Source organism: Drosophila suzukii, chromosome X (genome assembly GCF_043229965.1).
Source record: "Drosophila suzukii chromosome X, CBGP_Dsuzu_IsoJpt1.0, whole genome shotgun sequence".
Classification (NCBI taxonomy): domain Eukaryota; kingdom Metazoa; phylum Arthropoda; class Insecta; order Diptera; family Drosophilidae; genus Drosophila; species Drosophila suzukii.
Window position 1 is genome coordinate 18,774,009 of NC_092084.1, and position 19,396 is coordinate 18,793,404.

At 39.3% G+C, this 19,396-nt stretch overlaps 2 protein-coding genes across 52 annotated transcripts in view; one reads left to right on the forward strand and one right to left on the reverse strand.

Annotated features, from left to right (window-relative positions):
* Positions 1–10,831, forward strand: part of para (sodium voltage-gated channel paralytic) — a 68,836-nt gene extending 58,005 nt beyond the window's left edge. For all 50 annotated transcript variants that reach the window (XM_070997824.1, XM_070997827.1, XM_065867673.2 and 47 more), the window contains one exon: positions 1,404–10,831. In XM_070997824.1, coding sequence (XP_070853925.1) covers positions 1,404–2,444 — 1,041 coding nt within the window. In that variant the 3' untranslated portion in view covers positions 2,445–10,831. The remainder of the gene's footprint in view (positions 1–1,403) is intronic.
* Positions 10,832–12,206: 1,375 nt separating this feature from the next.
* Positions 12,207–18,708, reverse strand: eIF4H1 (eukaryotic translation initiation factor 4H1). Of its 2 annotated transcripts, none has more exons than XM_017076244.4 (5): positions 18,563–18,708; positions 16,847–17,152; positions 16,263–16,543; positions 14,989–15,273; positions 12,207–13,895 (listed from the first exon to the last, which is right to left on the reverse strand). In XM_017076244.4, the coding sequence occupies exons 1-5, from the start codon at positions 18,592–18,594 to the stop codon at positions 13,729–13,731; spliced, it is 1,071 nt and encodes a 356-aa protein (XP_016931733.2). In that variant the 5' UTR covers positions 18,595–18,708; the 3' UTR covers positions 12,207–13,728. The 2 variants fall into 2 exon arrangements, with proteins under 2 accessions (XP_016931733.2, XP_016931734.2); XM_017076245.4 differs by having other exon boundaries at positions 16,362–16,543; positions 18,563–18,707.
* Between the last annotated feature and the right edge of the window lie 688 nt (positions 18,709–19,396).

The following is a 19,396-nucleotide window of genomic DNA, read 5'->3' on the forward strand; positions in this document are numbered from 1 at the left end:
TGCGATTTTTTGATTAACCTCCGATTTCATTTATCGATTTGTTTAAATCTCTGTCTATCTGTCTGCCTATCGGTTAACGATTTACTATTTTTACGTTCTCTGTACAAAGTACCTCAACGATCTAAACGATTCACTTAACTTTTACTTTGCACACCGGCATCACGTGAAGGCCAAAATTGATTTGGTCACGAAATGGTGTCGTGTCAAAACTGCTTTTCGATTATGTTTTTGCGCTTGTTTTTCTTTCAATCAATTTGTATCTAACGTATATGCTTCTCTGTATATGCATTATTTTAGTAAATTGTACAAAAAAAAAACTAATTCAGCTCTTTCAACAAACACCAAATGAAATGTTAAGTTTCCTCAAGACACCCCCTTCCCCCAGAAAACAACAAACCCACCCCCCCAAGTCTCGCCACCTATGTATAACTACATTTTTGTATGTAAAGGCAAACCGAAAGTATAGATTCGATCTCACGATCTAGGGAACACGAACCCTATCCCTCTTTCTTTTTCAATCTCTCCCTCGCTCTCTATATCTATCTACTTTAAAACTATCTTTCTATCGCAACTGCTTTAAACATCCTACTCTTTCTACTTTCCCCCATTTGGAGTCCATCGACTCCTCGAGCTAATACAAATGCTTGCCACGCTTACCGCTTTGAATCCCCAAGTACTGGGGACAGAGTCCCCAGCAACTGCCGCCCTCCCAGCCACGCCCCTGATCGCCCTTTCGACCGGGCCAAGGGGTATTTATATGGCTTATCAGCTTGCCCCATTTTCGGGGCCGGATCAAAGCAAAGCAGCCGATTATCCGTAAAGTAACCGCATACCGAATACACACTCAATGTATAACTACTAACTATAGCCGTAACTGTACTAACCACCTACCGTATGCCATACATAACTAGTTTGCTTAGCCCAGCGATCCCGGTGCCGAACGTTTGACTAATGATGACTCTTCTTGTTATTGTATCTTCTGTCTTAAACTTCTCTCTCTCTCTCCCACCGCCCACATACGAAAAAACACACCAATACTACCACGAACGAACGACTTGACATGCATCGATAAATATCGATCAATAAATATTGATGCATCGAACCATGCCCAACCGATCGCACAACTGCCAATCCAATCCTATCAATTTGTATTCGATTGCGAATCGATAACGCTCGTTTGCGACTCCGCAATTTGATCCCCAATTCCTATTCCAAAATTACAACTTGAAAACCTTTAATTCCAATTTCAATTCTTTAATCCCAACTTGCACCATCCCAAATCGTTGATCCTCAACTGTGATCCTAAATCATTGGTCTTCAATCAATTGACCTTTTCCAAATTGCCAATCCTCGAAATCCCTCCGAAATCCAATTCCAAATCCGTATCCTATTAAAACTGGCAGATGTCGACGTCAGCCGGTTGGGATGGTGTACTGGACGCCATAATCAATGAGGAAGCATGCGATCCACCCGACAACGACAAAGGCTATCCGGGCAATTGTGGTTCAGCGACCGTTGGAATAACGTTTCTCCTCTCATACCTAGTTATAAGCTTTTTGATAGTTATTAATATGTACATTGCTGTCATTCTCGAGAACTATAGTCAGGCCACCGAGGACGTGCAAGAGGGTCTAACCGACGACGACTACGACATGTACTATGAGATCTGGCAGCAGTTTGATCCGGAGGGCACCCAGTACATACGCTACGACCAGCTGTCCGAGTTCCTGGACGTGCTGGAGCCTCCGCTGCAGATCCATAAGCCGAACAAGTACAAGATCATATCGATGGACATACCCATCTGTCGCGGCGACCTCATGTACTGCGTCGACATTCTCGACGCCCTCACGAAAGACTTCTTTGCGCGCAAGGGCAATCCGATAGAGGAGACGGGCGAGATCGGTGAGATAGCGGCCCGTCCGGATACGGAGGGCTACGAGCCGGTCTCATCGACGCTGTGGCGCCAGCGGGAGGAATACTGTGCCCGGCTTATTCAGCACGCCTGGCGGAAGCACAAGGCGCGCGGAGCGGGTGGTGGGTCCTTCGAGCCGGATACGGATCACGATGGTGATGCCGATGGCGATGGCGGCGGTGGCGATCCAGATGCCGTGGACCCAGCGCCCGATGAGCAGGCGGATGGAGCCGAGGGCACCGCCGGTGGAGGATTAGATGGTAGTGTTAATGGTACTGGAAATGGAACTGGAACTGGAGAAGGAGCTGCCGATGCCGACGAGAGCAATGTAAATAGTCCGGGTGAGGATGCAGCGGCAGCAGCAGCAGCGGCGGCGGCGGCGGCCACGACGGCGGGAAGTCCCGGGGCGGGCAGCGCCGGACGACAGACCGCCGTTCTCGTGGAGAGCGACGGGTTCGTGACGAAGAACGGCCACAAGGTGGTCATCCACTCGCGATCGCCGAGCATCACGTCGCGCACGGCGGATGTCTGAGCCAGGCCTCGCCCCCCCCTCCAAGATGCACGCGAGTATTAGCATGAGTACGTGTTGGATGTTGCATGTTGCATCGGCGATGTGCAGCAACAGTGAGCTAACAACAACAGCAAACCAGGCGAACAACAAGCATAATTTTCTGCTATATAATGAAAGTACACCATACAAACAAAACAACAATAACAACCAAAATCAACAACATCAAGAGAACAACAACTACAACAGTAACAGTAACAACAACCGATGATATAACGAAGAAGAACAACAACACCAGTGTAATGTCTCTTTGAGTTACATATTTGTATACCCGCATTATTCAGTTAACGAGTCAGCAACCAACAACAATCATACTTAAGCTAAATCGAAATGTCTAAATAATTTGTAAGCAGCTCGTAGTCCAATCCATTTAGGCGTTTTTCCAAACAACTATTTGCCTAAGCAGGTGGAAGAAGAAGGAGTTAAACACATCAATGTACACAAACACATTACACACAAAAAACATATACACACACACTAACATGCCCATAAACAATTATTAACCCCCCAAAGAAAAAAAAACAACAAACCGATAACAAAGTTAAAGAACGATGAACAAGCTCTAAAAATTGTATTTGCCAGTAGTGGGACAACAAACAACACGCTTGATTTAATTAACTACCTACCAAACTACCAAACCTAAAAAGCGAATAATAACACAAGAAAACGACGAGCATATAACGGTAAAGGTATGGTAAGCAAAAAAAAAAAAACAAAAACAAAATCCCCCAAAGCAACATTCTAAAATAAACAAGATGAAACTTTTTAACTTATTCTAAAAGAGACGAGAACACCAATTTGCATAGTTTGTATTGTACATTTATCCAGCTAAATAATGAAAAACCAACGGAAGTAAATCAAAAGCGGACCCAAAACCAGTAACTAAAGCAACACCAATAAAAAATACCGCCCGAACTGCCATTGAAAGCAATACGAACCAAAAAAGAAAAACCAAAAATGAGGGACAAACAAAAGCGAAAGCGAATGCTAAATGTCAAAGTATATTCACACAACATCCATACACCCACTCACACGTACACCCGCACACACAGATGGAGGGATAAAGGTCACCAAGAGAGTAATAGGCAGACAGAGTTATTTCACATTCACAAATGATCGTACTACTTATCGGGCATTCCCATTGCAGTTTCGATTTAGGCGATAACATCCCATTGGGCCAGCAAGAAAGTTTAAAGCAAACATTTCACCCATAGAGATCGAATTTTTGAGGTTATGCCCTCAGCTTGAGGTTATGTCCTCATTTTGAGGTTATGTTCTCACTTTGAGGTTATGTCCCCGCTCACATAATCGAACCCACAAACACACACACAGAAACACCGACACAAAGCGACAACAGTACCAAACAGATCCTTGGAGTTGGGGCGCATGGAGCCAAAGGAAGTGAGACGAAGTCAAGTGAAACCTTAACAAAAGACCTTAACAATTCAACTTAGAATTCGATCAGTCAAACAATCGATCAACAAAAACAATTAACGAAGAACGTAGAACGAAGAACGATGAGAACGCGGTAGAAGTGTCTAGAAGAATCGAACAATACCAAGAATGTAAAGTGAAAGAGAACAAGTACCGAAATAAAGTTCAAAGCGAGTGCTAAAGACGAAAACAAAAAACGGTAATTAGCAGAAGAATCGTTTGTGCCTAGCACAATATAAAACTAAAGCAAATAGTGAAACGAAAACGAGTGAACAATTTGAACAAGTTTTTGTTTTCAAAGTGCTATATTTTCACATACTTCTTTTTTATCTTAACCTACAAGTAGAATCGAGCAAAGATCGAGATTAACGCTAAATTACACAGTGAGCAAGAAGAGTTAATACGAAACGAATATATATTACAAGTAATTATAACATAACTAATTTAACTAAAATACGATATTGATACTGAATTGAATTCAAACAAAGTTTTAGCCCGACCGCTTGAAAGCGTAGCATACTTTTCAGCGGCAGCCGCCTTCGCATTCGCTTTCCTTTTCGTATCCGCCGCAGCCGCGTTATAACGATGGACAAGGAGATATGAGAAAACCGAAAATCGATAACCGATAACCAATCCAAAAGGAAGAAAAAACAACAAAAAACAATAAAGTATTCCGCTCAGTTGCGCCCAATTTCGCCAAGCTAAGCTTTGTTTGAATCAGCTTTACTGCATATCATTTCTTTGGTTTCTCAGTCGTTTCATTTACTAGCAATGCCTTTTTCAACGCTGTTCAGTTATGTATCGACAAGCAAAACGATTACCGATAACCGATTACGATAACGTTCAATGAAACTCCATCGAACGGCCCCCGCTACACCGAAAGTTGTGGAGCATTTCGACCCGAGTGTCGCAGGAAAACAAATAATATGTGAGGTTCCATTGCGCACACACACACACAGTACAGTACACTCTCGCAACATTCACCCACCCCACTCACCCAACAAACATATAAATAGAAAACTCAGACACATGTAAATGCTTTGCTTTTGCTTCGAAATTGCTGCAATCGTAGGAGGTGAATGAAAAACGAATACTTTGGGATCAATGCGCTTTTTGGTTTTGACAATAAAAAAGATTACCAATTCACCCACTGACACTCACGTCCACGAGAAAAACATATGTACACAGAGACAGACATGGACATTGAAAGGACCTTCTTTCAGTGGCGATCCTCTTCTCGCTGACTTGCTCTCACTCGATCTCCAAACTGTTATACGAAACATGCTTTCACACACTGCCTGACTTCTAACTATCTGTTAAATCAAATACAAATGCGGAACTTGTTCTAAGCACATCCACATCTACCCACATAAAGATAAACAGCATCGTACCAAGTTTATCAACATTGGGAGTTTACAAATCTCCCTCGGTCAACCAATGTTGTGTTTTTATTTTGACTGCAAACAATTTTGATTGGCCAGACTCTTTCATTTAGTTTCCCAATATGTTGTTTTTAGTAGATCACCCTTTTTTTACACAGTTGTTTTATTGCAAATGGCCAGAGTGTTTACATAAACTTTCTGTGTTAGATAACTGTTGTATAACAGTTTTATAACAGTTTTTAACAGTTGTATAACAGTAATAATTCTGTTGTACAGCTGTTAAAACAATTATAACACATTTGTACGACGGCTGTAGGCCACAGTATACGAGTATAACATGTATAACAGTTTGCTTAAAATGCAAAACTCAGCTTTCTTTACAGTAAAACCCATGTATAACCGTTTTCTAAACGACAGCAAACACCCCAGTTACATTGGCCACTTCGCATCGATCAACTCTCTCAATTTGGTCGTACAACAAATTTAAAAAATTGAATGTTAAAGCAAGCCACAATAGTTTTCCAATATTAGACCGTTCCGATTTCACCGTCTCAAGGCGTTTAAACACCATTTATCTTAGCCAACACAAAAAAGTAACGCAACCAACAAAAATTGTAGAGTAATTAACTTGTGTACATTATGGGGACCAGTTTAAGCGTTGCCTTAAAGTCCAAAAATTAAGGTTTTTTAATTTGCGCACGCGTTTACAAGAGCTTTTTCAGTGATCAGAAACCCGAACTATGTTTGACCCATATTGACCCTGTGACCCCCCAACCCCTGAACCTCTTAGCCCCCTACTAACCACTAGACGCAACGCAACCCGACTCGAACAGACTCCGCTTTGGTTCGCCTAAAATTCATCGTATTACGTATTTGAATTAACCCCCACATTGATTCAACGCTTGCCAATTGCCAATTTTGTAACGACTTGAATGTAGCTTCATTATTATACATTTTGTTGGCTGTTTGACAAATAATACGAGTACCCACTTTGATAAATAATAGAACACATGGAAATAACGATAAATCGCTTTGTCGAGAATAATAAACGAAACATGCTATAAACTAATAACAGAAAATTAAGTTTGAAAATTCCGTACAAAATGCATAAGTTTAACGAAAAAAAGCATATAATATCGAGAAAATTAAACGAATAATATATCTACTTATACTGAGTGCACTGTTATAAACGAGGGGCGGGGCGAGATTAAATAAACAACAACAAAAACGAATCAAACGAAATTGAAAATGAAAACAAAAAACCTATATTATAATGGTATATACTTCAAGATATTGTACTATCTATGTGTGAATAACATCATCTGCAAACCAACAGCCACACATGAAGCTTATGCGACAAGCAAAAAAAAAAAAAAAAGAACAGACAACTTACAAGAAGTCGAGGACGAGATATACTCTATAATAGACGTGTAAATTTACAATAATACTAGATGAGAATGGGATATGAATTTTAGCAAGCGGTAAACTCAAGCGAAACCGAAACGCAAATCGAAATCGAAAAGTTGAAAAATATATATGAGGACATGAAGACGAAAAGGACGACGACGTCGTGGATGGATGGTAATGATATTGATAAGGAAATCTATTTCATATTTTTAGCATACGTGTAAACATATTTTTTGTGCCGAGGTTACGTTCGAAGCAACACGCGCATCATTGCCATTAGACAAAATAAAATTAATTATATATACAATATGCCTAAAAATAATACGGGAAATCCAAAAAAAAAAAAAAAAACTACAACTAATAATTATAAAACAACCAAAAACAAAACAAAACCAACAACTGCATATTTTGTGCTGCTGAAGAAAGTCACAACGCAACAAAAAACATGATAACAATAAAACGTATATAAATTTCTAACAATTTTAGAGCAATAAAACCACACACACACACACAAACAATCACACGAACACACACCCTCACCACAGAAGTTTGCCGAATTTTTGCACCGCCACTGTTGCAAAATGGCCGTGCGAAAGAGAGCGAGATGGGGCGCAAAATCACTCCGCACTGCTCTTGCACACGGCCGCACAGTGGCGTCGCAAAGTTTGCAACCGAAAACAGCCAGCAGCATTCTCAAATACCAAAAAAAATACCAAATGCAAATGCAGAGATGTTGCAGTTACAAAAACGATAAAACATTTTTTAGATACACTTCAAAAATCAAAGCGTGGAAATTTCTATATTAGTTAATAATAAAAATCCTTTTTTGTTAACTCACTATATTAAATGGAAAACAAAGATGGACAAAAACTTTAGCTTTATACTCGTACATTTGTAATATATTACATAAGTCTAGATAATTACATAAAAACAAAGGAAAATAGAAAATATATTATAAATTATAATTATACAAAAGCAAAACCGAAAATTTTACAAATAAAAAAAAAATGCAAAAACTAAAAAAAACAACAAAACCAAATCAAACGAAGCATAGCAAAAGGAAATTCAAAGTAAATTCATAAATAGCAAACAAAAATCGAAAAAAAAGGAGAAAACCAAAAACGAACTGTAAAAAAAAGAAAAAAATGAACATTTAAATGTAAAACAGCCAGTTATTATGCATAGCTAATAAAATTCAAATACAGAGCAGGAGCAGGAGGCGATACCAAGAAATAAGAACAATTATTGCAATTAGATATTCTACATAAAAAATTCGAAATCTTTAGTAAAGCATAGGTTGCATATACAACCACAACCACACGAACACATGAACACAAAGGCCCCCCCACACACACAAACACACACATACGCATTCCCGTATAATCGAATATGAGTAAAATGTTGTTTTCAACGAACCGAACAGGTCGTTATCCTAACTTTGAGTGTTATCAGTTGCCAGCCAAATCACCCAACCACCCACCCAGCCACCCACTCACACACCCACCCACACACACACACTAAGACAGACAGACACACAGACAGAACCCGGAAAAACGAAGCCAAGCAGCAGAGATTAAGATAAGAAAACCAGGCCTAACTATACGATACCAAAGTCAAACCAATCCAAACTAAACCAAACCGAAACAGAAACCGAAACACAAGAACACACAATTACGAAAGTTGCCATCCAGCGAAATATTTGCAATTTATATTGAGAGCAAGAGTTAATAGCCGTTTATATAAAGCCCGTTGAACACGAAAACAAAACGAAAAAAAATGAAAAACCAAAAACAGACTGAAGAAAATGAGAATTATTTAACAAGAAAATTTATATATATAATGATAGCCAATAGAGACGAGTGCATCCAAGCTATATGAACAGAATCACAAATTGCCAAGCTGCTTTTACATGCATCCAGAGCTGAGCCCCATCCACTCACTCACACACACACACACACACACGGAGACAGGATATCCTGCCACGCCCACAAACAACCACCCACCCACAGACACTGACACAGACACAGACACAGATACAGACACAGACACACATGAAAAGATTGAGATGCGAGGGATATATGTATTTATATTTATACACCAGCAAGCTAGCGAAAATGGATACATGATACTAATGGAGCATAATTTAAATATACATATTAAAGGAAGTCTTAACTAAAGCAACAGCAAAAACTGACAAAAACAAATTAGCGAGATTACAAGAAAAAATAAGGACGTTTGCGATGAGACACAGGCACCGTTAGCATATTTTTTTTATACAAATACAATTTAAGCAAACGAATACGAAAATCAACAAATTGAAGTAATTTATTAGTGAGAAACCGAAGCAACTGATGATGTCTTTGTAAAGACTTTATATATGCCTGCCATATGCCTACATCTGCCTAGCTGTCTGACTCTAACACAAACACACGAACACAACACTTTCTCCCTTTCCTTCTCTCTCTCTCTCTCGCTTGTGCAGACACGAACAGAAAGACAGACCCCTTGAGTAAAATCCATTCATCATTCCGAACAAGGACTTAGGTGCCCTCGATGAGAAGCGCGGAGAGAGGCGCACTGGAGCAGAGACTGGCTGTAAACGATGCAGCGGTTGCGCGTTTCAGCCCAAAAAGTGTTCGGGCTTCTTCTTGTCTTTGTATGCGTTTTTTAGCTCACCCCCTCATATTTTTAGCCTGTTTAGGGAGCCCGTTGAACAGTGGGTTCCCCGACCCCAATCCCCCAATCCCCCGATCCAGAGCCGTTGTCGAGCAACTCTATTTGATAGCAACTTCCCCGGCTACAAATTCCAAGTGGTTCAGATGGCTGTAGGACAACCGGAAACACATACGCCCACACTGACACACACAGATTCTCCCCCAAAAAGATGATAAAGATATATACATATGAATATGTATAGATTATATATGTGCGATCAAGTAAAAGCAGCTAAAAAATACCGAAAAACGAAATAAAAAATGCTAAAAAATTATGACACCCGCCACTTTTCTACTAAAAAGAAATCGACTGTATATATATATACAAATATATATATATGAATATATATATATGATAATATGAGTATATTTATGTAGCAGTATAACAGTACGTGTAGTATAACACTTTGTCCATTTGCTTGACAAACAGACTCACACACTCACAGAACCACAACACACACACACATACAGACAGGCACACGATCTGCATTTTGTTTTCTAGTTTTTTAAAGGGACATTAACTTGTACTAGCGATACTCTTAATAAATAAATCTTGCAAAATAATAAGAATAGGGACATCGCTGTCATACATTGTAATGTTTTCGCCGGCACAACCTTCGATTTTCGATTGAAGCCAGCCTCTTGTTATCAATTTTTTCGATAGAATACGTGTATTTACCAACCACAGATAATCCATTAAGTTTGCCCAAACACACATATTAATATAAATATACCTGGATATATATTTTTTTTATAGCAACGTATGGGAAATCTATATGGGACAAATGAAACACAACAGTTTTTGTATGTATTCATTTTTATTAAAAACCAAAACGGGAAAAAGGGAAAATACAAACCGGAAACCAATACAAAGAAACACTCGTAAAACACACTGACAGACAAAAATTGTTTTTATAAAGATATATTATCGATTAATAAATTTAAAATAAAGTAAAAAAAAAAACGAAAAGAAACAAACGCCTGAATTAGTTTATTACGCAAAAGAAATGAATTATAATTAGTTAATTCAAAATAAAATATAAAAAAAAAACAACCATACCCAAAAGAAAGGAAACCAAAACTGCACAATAACATCTAAATGTAAAAAATATGAACTAAAACATAAACAAAGCAAATGCAAAGGAAAAAGCCCAAAGAAAACGAGATAAAAAGTAAACGATTTTTATTTTCATTATATATAAATAATTAACGCTTTTTTAGTTCTCAAACAAGTTGCATAATTTATGTATAATTTATAAAGGAAAGAACGACAAAACAATTTATAATAAAGCAAACCAAAATAAATCAAATTAATAAATGGGAAACCTAAAAATATTGTAATGTAATAAATTAAAAAAAAAAACAATACAAAAACAAAAGGATATATATATATAAATTAAAAGCGAAATTTTTTCACACTTTAGCTTAATAAATTGTAAAAAAAATACAAAAAAACAAACAAACAAAACTGAAATAAAATGAGATTTAATTGAATTTGTTATGCAAATGAAAATCTATTGTTTTATTGGTGGATGCTATCGTTAAAGATAAAATACAGGAAATGCATTAATAGATATTTCCACCCCAGGGAAAGTGAAACAATCAGAGGTGAGTTGTATTATAATTTCTTTTATTTATTGATTTAGTTATGTGTATATATTTGTATATATACGTATCGTACAAAATGTTCGAACAACAAAAAATATATATATTTATATATTTCGTTATAATGTTGTGTATCAAGTTTGTTTAGCGTTCGTTCTTCATTTACTTAATTAAACATCTTGTTGTCTGTTGATTTGACTTTGTTGATTTGTTTATAACCATTTTTGTTATGTAAGTTACATGGAGTTAGCATTTTGCGATGTCTGCTGGTGTTGTAATTGGTAAAAATTTATATTTCGTTCACGTCTACGATTGTTTTCCTCTAACTGCTTACTAATTTCGGTTAGTTTTTTGTCTTGTTTTAATTTATTGCGGTTGCTAAGAGTAGAATTGCTATTTAATCTTGGCTTACTCGATCAGTTTCGTCATTAATCATAGCGTATATTTATTTATATTTGTGTATATATATTTAAATGTTTTATGTTGTATGTTAATGTCTAACTCTTGCTTTGTATAAATTCTCGTTTTAGTGTTGCTTTTGGTTTAATCGTAATTTAAACAATTCTTTGTCTTTATGGGCGTTTTAAAATGCATATCAAAGTTCTTAATTAGGTTTAGAGCAGCAATAAATTAAGTTGTCAACTCGATCTCGTTAATCATTTCATTTATTTTTGAGGAGTTACAAATATTGTTTGTCCATTTTCGTTTAGTTTTAGTGTAAATCTTTGACTGCTTACGGTATTAGTGCTAAAAATTATGTGTTAAGTTTATCTTTAGCTTTAAAGGTATATTAAACGTAATCTTTACTTTAACTGTTACACATTACACTCGTTTGTATCTCTATTTGCTTCTTTGCTGCGCCTGCTGGTCGCGGTTAACTCTGTTTTATCTTGTCGGTCAAGTCGGTTTTTTAGGATTCTGGGTATCTGGGTTTTCTGGGTTTCTGGGTTTCTGTGTTTGTGTTTTTTTTGGGGGGGAGTATCGCAAACAAAGTGGATTAGTTACCGGGAAATCCGGAGCAGGACAGCCGATTCGGACAGGACAACACAACAATTGGTACTCCCTGTGGGGCTGGGAGCGAGGGAAGTTTGCTTATTTACTTGTATGTACAAAGTGCTGAGCCGCACTCCGAAAAACAATTCCGAATAGTCCGAAGGAAAACACCAAACCGAAACGGCACAATCTTATGTAAATTTTTTTTCGCTTTATTTTCAAATTAATTTACAACTTTCGCGTTTTTTTTTCAGCTCTTGCAAGGTACAAAAAAAAAGTATATTTAAAAAAACTTGTGAGGAAACAAAGGTCATTAAGAAAAGAAAAGCGCTCTCCGCTTACGTACATTATGGATGCAAAGAAAAACCGAAACACACAAACAACAATTAAATTTATACACATATTTCCATACTTTTTGAGTCTTATACAAAGGTTATCTACAAAGAAATCAGATCTGTGTGCACGTAAAATTAATATTAGAAAAGTGAAAGTACAATTTTGGCGAAGAAATAATCAAATGAGTGGCTTATAAATGAAACAGATAAAAAGGGAAAGTGAGCGTAAGGATATCAAAGTAAAAATCATTTGGTCTGCGACATAGACTTCTGCTTCAGCTACATAAGATCTATGTAGTTGATTGCTATTCTTCTTTTTTTTATAGGGTTGGTATTGTTATTAATTCTGCGTATTTCTTCTAGTTAATCTTCAACGATTACTTCGCCGCTTGTTTTTTTTTTTTTGTTTTTAACGTACGTAGTTGGTGTTCTGCTTCTCTGCGATTTGTTTTGTTAGATCTGTTTGTTGGTGTTTTTTTTTTCATAAGGTATATATGTTCAATAATTGGTTTCGGTGTTTGTTTTGTTTTTTTTTGCGTTTTTCTCTTTTTTGCTATATATAAACTGTATAAATTGCCTGCCTGCTACGCTGAACGTTTTGTCAAAAAAGTTTTTGTTTTCGATTTTTGCTTTGTTTTTCGAGTTTTTTCTTTTTTTGTATTGTTTTGTTTTGATTTTTTTTGTTTTGTTTTGTTTTACTTGTTTTTTGTTTACTATTTATACCTTAATGGTAGAACTTTTGTTTTGTTTTGTTGGTTTATATGCATTACTTAACTAACAAATAGCAACGTGCATACAGCTGCTGTACATGAATCGCACATAAACGTATATATACTATATATATAGGCCATATGCACGAGACTAAAGTTTATCGCTGCTTAAGGACTAACATTTATAGACTTTCCATTGTTGTTGCGGATGTTCTGGTTGCAAAGAGTAAGAAAGGTTGCTTGGTTGCTGCTTGGCTTTGTCGCTGTTGTTGCTGTTGCTGATGCTGATGTTGCTGTTGCTGGTGTTGCTGATGTTGCTGATGTTGCTGTTGCTGCTGCTGCTGTGCTGATGTTGCTGTTAAGTTGCTCGCTGACTGACACTGGACACTGACACAGAGACACAGAGGCCAGCCTGTTGTTTCATCTTCGTTCTTGTAATGTAGTACATATCTTTCGTATATAATAGGTATGTAGCGTAGTGTTATTAATTAATGTATGTGTTTATATATGCATGCTGCTGATGCTCCTTCTGATCCACCTCATCCTCCTCCTCACTATCTCCATCTTCGCCTCCGCCTCCGCCTCTCCCTCTATCTCGGTTTCCCTCTCTCTCGCACACACCAAAATATCATATCAGGCATATTATATTGCGGACCGACTCCTGCCCTCTAGTTATCGCCGTTGTGATTGACATTCTGCTGCAGCTCCTTCAGCTTCTCCTCGCGCGGCTTGGCATTGCCAAAGATCGAGGCCGATTGCTTGGTCTCGGCCACCGCGTTTATGGGCGCGGCAATCGTCCGTGGCTTCAGCTGCAGGCGTGGCCGCTCATTATCGTCTGGAGGCATAGAATGGTCAAATGTTTGGATGAGTCAATGACGGATTCGGTTAACTTAATTGTACAACAAATTCACAGGCAATAAACGGTTAGGAAGGGTCTATAATCAACAATTTTGATTTAAAACAAGAAACGATATAGTCTCGACTATCAGATATCCGGTACACTGTTTTAAATTTCAGTTCAAATTGCATGGTATTTATTAGCGCGGCACACCATCAAGCGGAGGGTATCAATACCACTGACCATGCCATAGCCTGTTTAACTTGGTTAATCATAACTAAAATATTAATGCGATTGGTACGCTTCTCAGCATTTATATAAGTGTTGATCAATAAAATCTATTTCGTTTGTAAGCTTAAGAGTGGTCGTGGCACTTCGCTGAAACAAACTTACGCTATTTAAGAACCCATATAATATGTATGCTTAATCCCAGTTTTCTCGCTTTTATAGTTCCCGAGATCTCGGCGTTCATACGGACAGTCAGACGGACAAAAATGGCTAGATCTAGCCATATTCCTCATAGGATCAAAAACGTTTCCTTCTACTTGTTACTCCACGAAAAACGGGTGAAGCTGGTACAAAAAAAAATGTACATATTTTTACTTTTTAAAGTATTTTTAAAATTAAATGAGATACAATTGAGAAAACATCAAATCAACATTTGGACGAAAAGCTAAGAGGAATTAAGAGAGTATTATCAAACATTAAAAGCTGAAACTTTTGTGTTTGGTCCTTTTTTCCCTTGTGTTTCCTTTAAATATTTTAAGCTAGTTAAAATATATGGCCTAATAGAGTAAAGCAAAGTTAAAGTCCATTAAAATCCATTAAACTTCAAATTTCCAAACAATTCCTAGGTTTAAAACCTAGTTTTAACATGCGGACCAGTAAACGGTCCTAAACAGGCTAAATCAAATATTTATTTACACGTGTCTCCAGGCAAGAAAAGTTATCCCCCAACTTTACTTTTTTTTAAGGCTTCATTTCCAAAATAATATAAATTCCTATAAAAAGCAATCGTTTTCAAATCCCATGGAACATTGGGACCGTAATGTCACCGCTTAGATACCGCCCAAATACTTGTGCAACTCACCAATGGCGCCCATGGAGGGACCACCGCCGCCGACGCCCAGGCCGCCAGATCCGCCGGAGCCGCCGCCCAGACCGCCCATTCCGGCGCTGGGACGTTCGCTCTGCTGGTTGGGATTGTAGTGGGTGCGCTCGCGGTCGCGGTGCCGGCTGAAGTTGTTGTAGCGATCGCCGTCGCGCGACTGGTTGCCGTAGCTGCCTTCCCGCTGTCCGCGCTCGCGATCCTGGTTGCGGTCAAACCGATCGTCGTTGTTGAAGTTGCCGTACCGACCCCGATTTGCCGGCCGATCTGCAACGGAAGCAACTGGATTAGCACCTGTTGGCCAGGAGGTAACCTGCTTAGAGTTAGGCTCAGCATGCTGGCTAAATGCAGTTCAAAGTAAAAAGCGTGCGGGTGGAGAAGTCGTTTCAAATCTATCAAAGTGTGTGCTTGGGCTACTGGTACAAGGGAGCTAAACGAGGTAGAAGGGCGGTCGTTTTTAATAAACGCAAATTAGGTAAGATAAAGTAGGCAATAGGCGCTGAAGTGAGTAATATCATGTACACCACTCCCACATACAAATAAATTTGCTTGGATTTGATTCTTTCAACTGGATCTGAACTTACATACATTAGCTGTTTTCCATGTAATAAACAACTTAAAAGCAAATCTTTAAATTTATAAAGAACCCCACATTCCATCAATAATAATTTCAAGTGTTAATAGAACTATTGCATATATAAGTAAATTTATCGTAGAGGTAGATGCAATTTCTTTAAAAATTATGTACTGAACTGCATGTAATAAATCCTACTAAAGAAATGCACACTTATCCATTTGGGGAGGGCTTAAAATGATATTACACATGGTCAATAAGGTTTAAGGAAATGGTTTACCAATGACCAAGGATTAGAATACCCTTAAAGGCCCAGTGGAAACAAACTGCCAAAGAAAAGTAAAGCAAAATCAACTCAGAATCAGAATGAAGAACCGCAAGAGGATAACAAAGAAATAACAGAAACGGAAGTAGTAAGGGAGAATCTGGGATCGCTTTCGAGGACTGCAGCATGGATGTCTTTGTCTTCCTGCCATGCGACCGAATCGGATTAGTATTTGGTATTTGAATCAGGAGTCGGAATCGGAGTCGGAATCGTAATACGTAATCAGAATCAACTACTTTTTTGGCGGCACTACGAGGGATGCAGCTACGTGTTGTTGGTTGGTTGAGTTGGTTGATTGATTGATTGGTTGGTTGGTTGGTTGGTTGGTTGGTTGGACGGCAGATAAAAATGCTTTACCATTGTATCCTCTATTCATGCCACCGCCGGAGCCCGCGCCGCTGCCGCCGCCGCCGCGACTTCTATCATTGTGACCACCATAACTATCATTGTACGAACCTCTACTATCGCCGCGATTACCCGATCCGCCGCCGCCTTCGCGACCGCCGCCAGTGCCAGGACCTCCCCGGCTGTAGGACTGACTGCTGCCGCCTTGGCGGGGTGGGCCGCGCTTCTGGAAGTCTCTGCCATCGCCGCGGGTCATGCCTCCGTTGCCACCGCCGCCAACACCGCCACCAGGGCTGTAAAGGAAGGTTAAACAAAAGTTTAAATAACTCATCTAAACGGTGAGTTTGTGTGTGGCTCGATTTGGAATTCGTTAGGGGGGAACGTATTTATTAAACAGAACTATTTAACCACTTGCTTAGAATGTTTGCTTTCGATGTATAAGCATTAAACGAAGGTGTGTTACAGGCATAATGCCTTGTCTCGTACTTTTTGCCACCTCGAATCTTGTATTGCTTATTTTTGAAGGGCTATTGATCATGTCCCCTTAACGATCCACCAAATCGACTTGCTCTAAAGAGCTCAGCCTGCCTACATACCGATCATTTTTCCGACGATCGGCAATGTCGATGCGCAGCGGCGCCGACAGGTCGTCCAGTTTGATCCGACCATCGCATTCTAGCGCCCGCTCCAGATTTTCCAGCGTCTCGAACTCCACGTAGCAGAAGCCTTTGAACTGATCCGTCTCGCGATCCTTCACCAGCCGCACGTTCTTCACCTCAAAGTCCTGGAATATTTTGATCACATCGCCCTGCACCAGGCCTTGCGGCAGATTGCCGACGAATGCGATAAAGGGCGGTTCCGTGGGCAACTGCTTGGATGCCCGATCTCCACCGAATCCGCCTCTAAAATGGGTATAGAATTGTTGATTAATCGAGTAATTTTACAAGCCAACTTATTGTTTAGTAGAAAATTATATTTAAAGGGATTTACCATGGGTTTAATATAGTTCTTGTATCCATTTGATATGGGTCTTGCTATTAAGGGGGCAATTCTTGGTTGGTTGGTTGGTTTCGGAATAATATGAAAAGCTGATGTTTACTATGTCTTGAGTTATAAGATGGTTTTTCCCATCTTTAGTCTTGCTTATCGTAGGTTTTCTCATTACTATCAATTCTTAACATATTCTGGGAGGTTTCTTTTGCTATGTTTTTGGAAGAATTATTCGATAACAGGAACGATTGGATTTTTAAATAATATAATTAGTTCAATGATGCTGTATTTATATCGGGTATTGTTATTGCTTCATGTTAGTTATGGTTACTTGAGTGCCTGAATGTTATTTGGTCCAGAATCTTGAATAAAGCCTGCCAGGATCTACAAACGATTTGGTTAACCGAGATAACCAAAAGTGGGGTATTATGTTCCTGGCGTTACCCAAGTTTCATTGTTTGGAGGAGCAGTGCTCTGGAACCTGGGAACCTTGAAACCGAGAATCCAATTAATGGGGGTGTGTCTGCGTCTTCTTCTTCTTCTTCTTGATTGTGGGGGCGCCACCCCCTGAGGCAAAGGCAAAGGGAAAGGCGGAGGCAAAACGAAACGCACATGGCTGGAATATCTAGGTAATGCTGGCTCGGATTCCCGGCGAATAGTCAACAAAGATGCAGGCACAAATGACAACAACAACAAATGCGGGGGACAGGTGTCAAATGGAGGGGAAAATCGCGCGCGCTTTTTGCCAAAAACTGCATTCTGCATGGATTTTTCATCTATTTTTGGGGCATTTTCTCTTCTCGCATTTTTTTTTTGGGTGGGGGGTTAATTTAAAATCCGCCGGTGCGCTCCTAGTGCCGCAGTCAACGTCGAAGCCGGCTGAGCCGCCGGCGCCGGCAGCGGCAGAATTTTCCGAAAAGAAAAACAACGCAGGCGGTGGAATCGAATCGAAAAAAAAAACCGAAAAAGAATGTTGGAAAAAACACGCACACTGTGCCGAACACACACACACACACTCGCCGCCTAACTCACGCGCACTCACACTAAAGCGGCGGCGACCAACGACCGACACGTACACGGCATACATATACGCGTTTGTGCGCGAGTGTGCGAGCGGCGAGGCGAAGAGCGTGCGCGTGTGTTGGTGGGCTGGTGTTGCCTTTTTTTGCCCAAACCCCAAAAACCGCGTGCATTATTACACATTTTAGCCGAATTGCCGGCCCTCGCGGAAACCGATCGAACCGCAGCCACTTTCACCAACACCGGCACACCGCGGCTCACAAGGAGCGCTGGCGATTGCAATAATAATTAATAATATTTACCTAGCGTGTTCATAACCACCTCTTCCAGCCATGTTTTTTTTTTTTCAAATGAGCGAATCCGTGGGGATGGGACGGGAAAAACATCGATGCATCGAGCAGGTTCTGGCTGATATCGAAGTTTGTCCATCGTTGAAAATGAACCGGAATGTTCAGTATTTTGCCACTTCGCCGGTTCGGCCACACCGATAACGAGTACACCCACTGTAATATCCGATGCACCCACCAACAGCCGAGACACATTCAAGCGGAAACGCTCTTCTTATTTAACGTTCATTTTTTGATACTTTTGAATATATCGATAGTCTTGACAAGTATTAAGATATCAACGTTTGCCCATCATTAAAGGTTTGACTGCTGTCGCTTAATATGATTATTGCGCAGCCACGCTGCATATTTTATCTTCATTAAAACTTATTTTTGACGGGACTTGCAGGAATTGTATTTATTTTATAAAAACTAATTTTTGTAATTTTTTATTTTTAGACCTTACACCGGCAAAAGTTTCAGCCAACTCATTTTGTAATGACTTTCTGCTGGCAGTCTTACGAGCATGGTTTAAAAGCGAACTCTCATACCGCACCATTTCCCCGTACTAAGCCCGTAGTTTTGTTTCTCTAAAAGGCAGAATATCTTGAACAATTAGTGGGACTAGCTTTTCGAACCATATAAGTTCGAATGGTAACTCTTAATACGCACGGATTTCATGCCATTCGGCCAAGATAATTTAAAAACCTAACCCGTATAATGCCGCAGCGGTCGTCACTTTCCTTTTTTTTCTTTACTGTTTTTTAGTGTTTTTCTTTATTGGATTTCAGTATTATTTTCTAGAAACAA

Excerpts from the sequence above, each read along its gene's own strand:
- eIF4H1 (XM_017076244.4), bottom strand. The coding sequence starts at position 18,594 with ATGGCTGGAAGAGGTGGTTATGAACACGCTAG. Across the intron at positions 16,544-16,846 it reads GATCGTCGGAAAAATGATCG|CCCTGGTGGCGGTGTTGGCG; the intron begins GTATGTAGGCAG and ends CTTCCTTTACAG. Across the intron at positions 13,896-14,988 it reads TCCCTCCATGGGCGCCATTG|ACGATAATGAGCGGCCACGC; the intron begins GTGAGTTGCACA and ends CTATGCCTCCAG.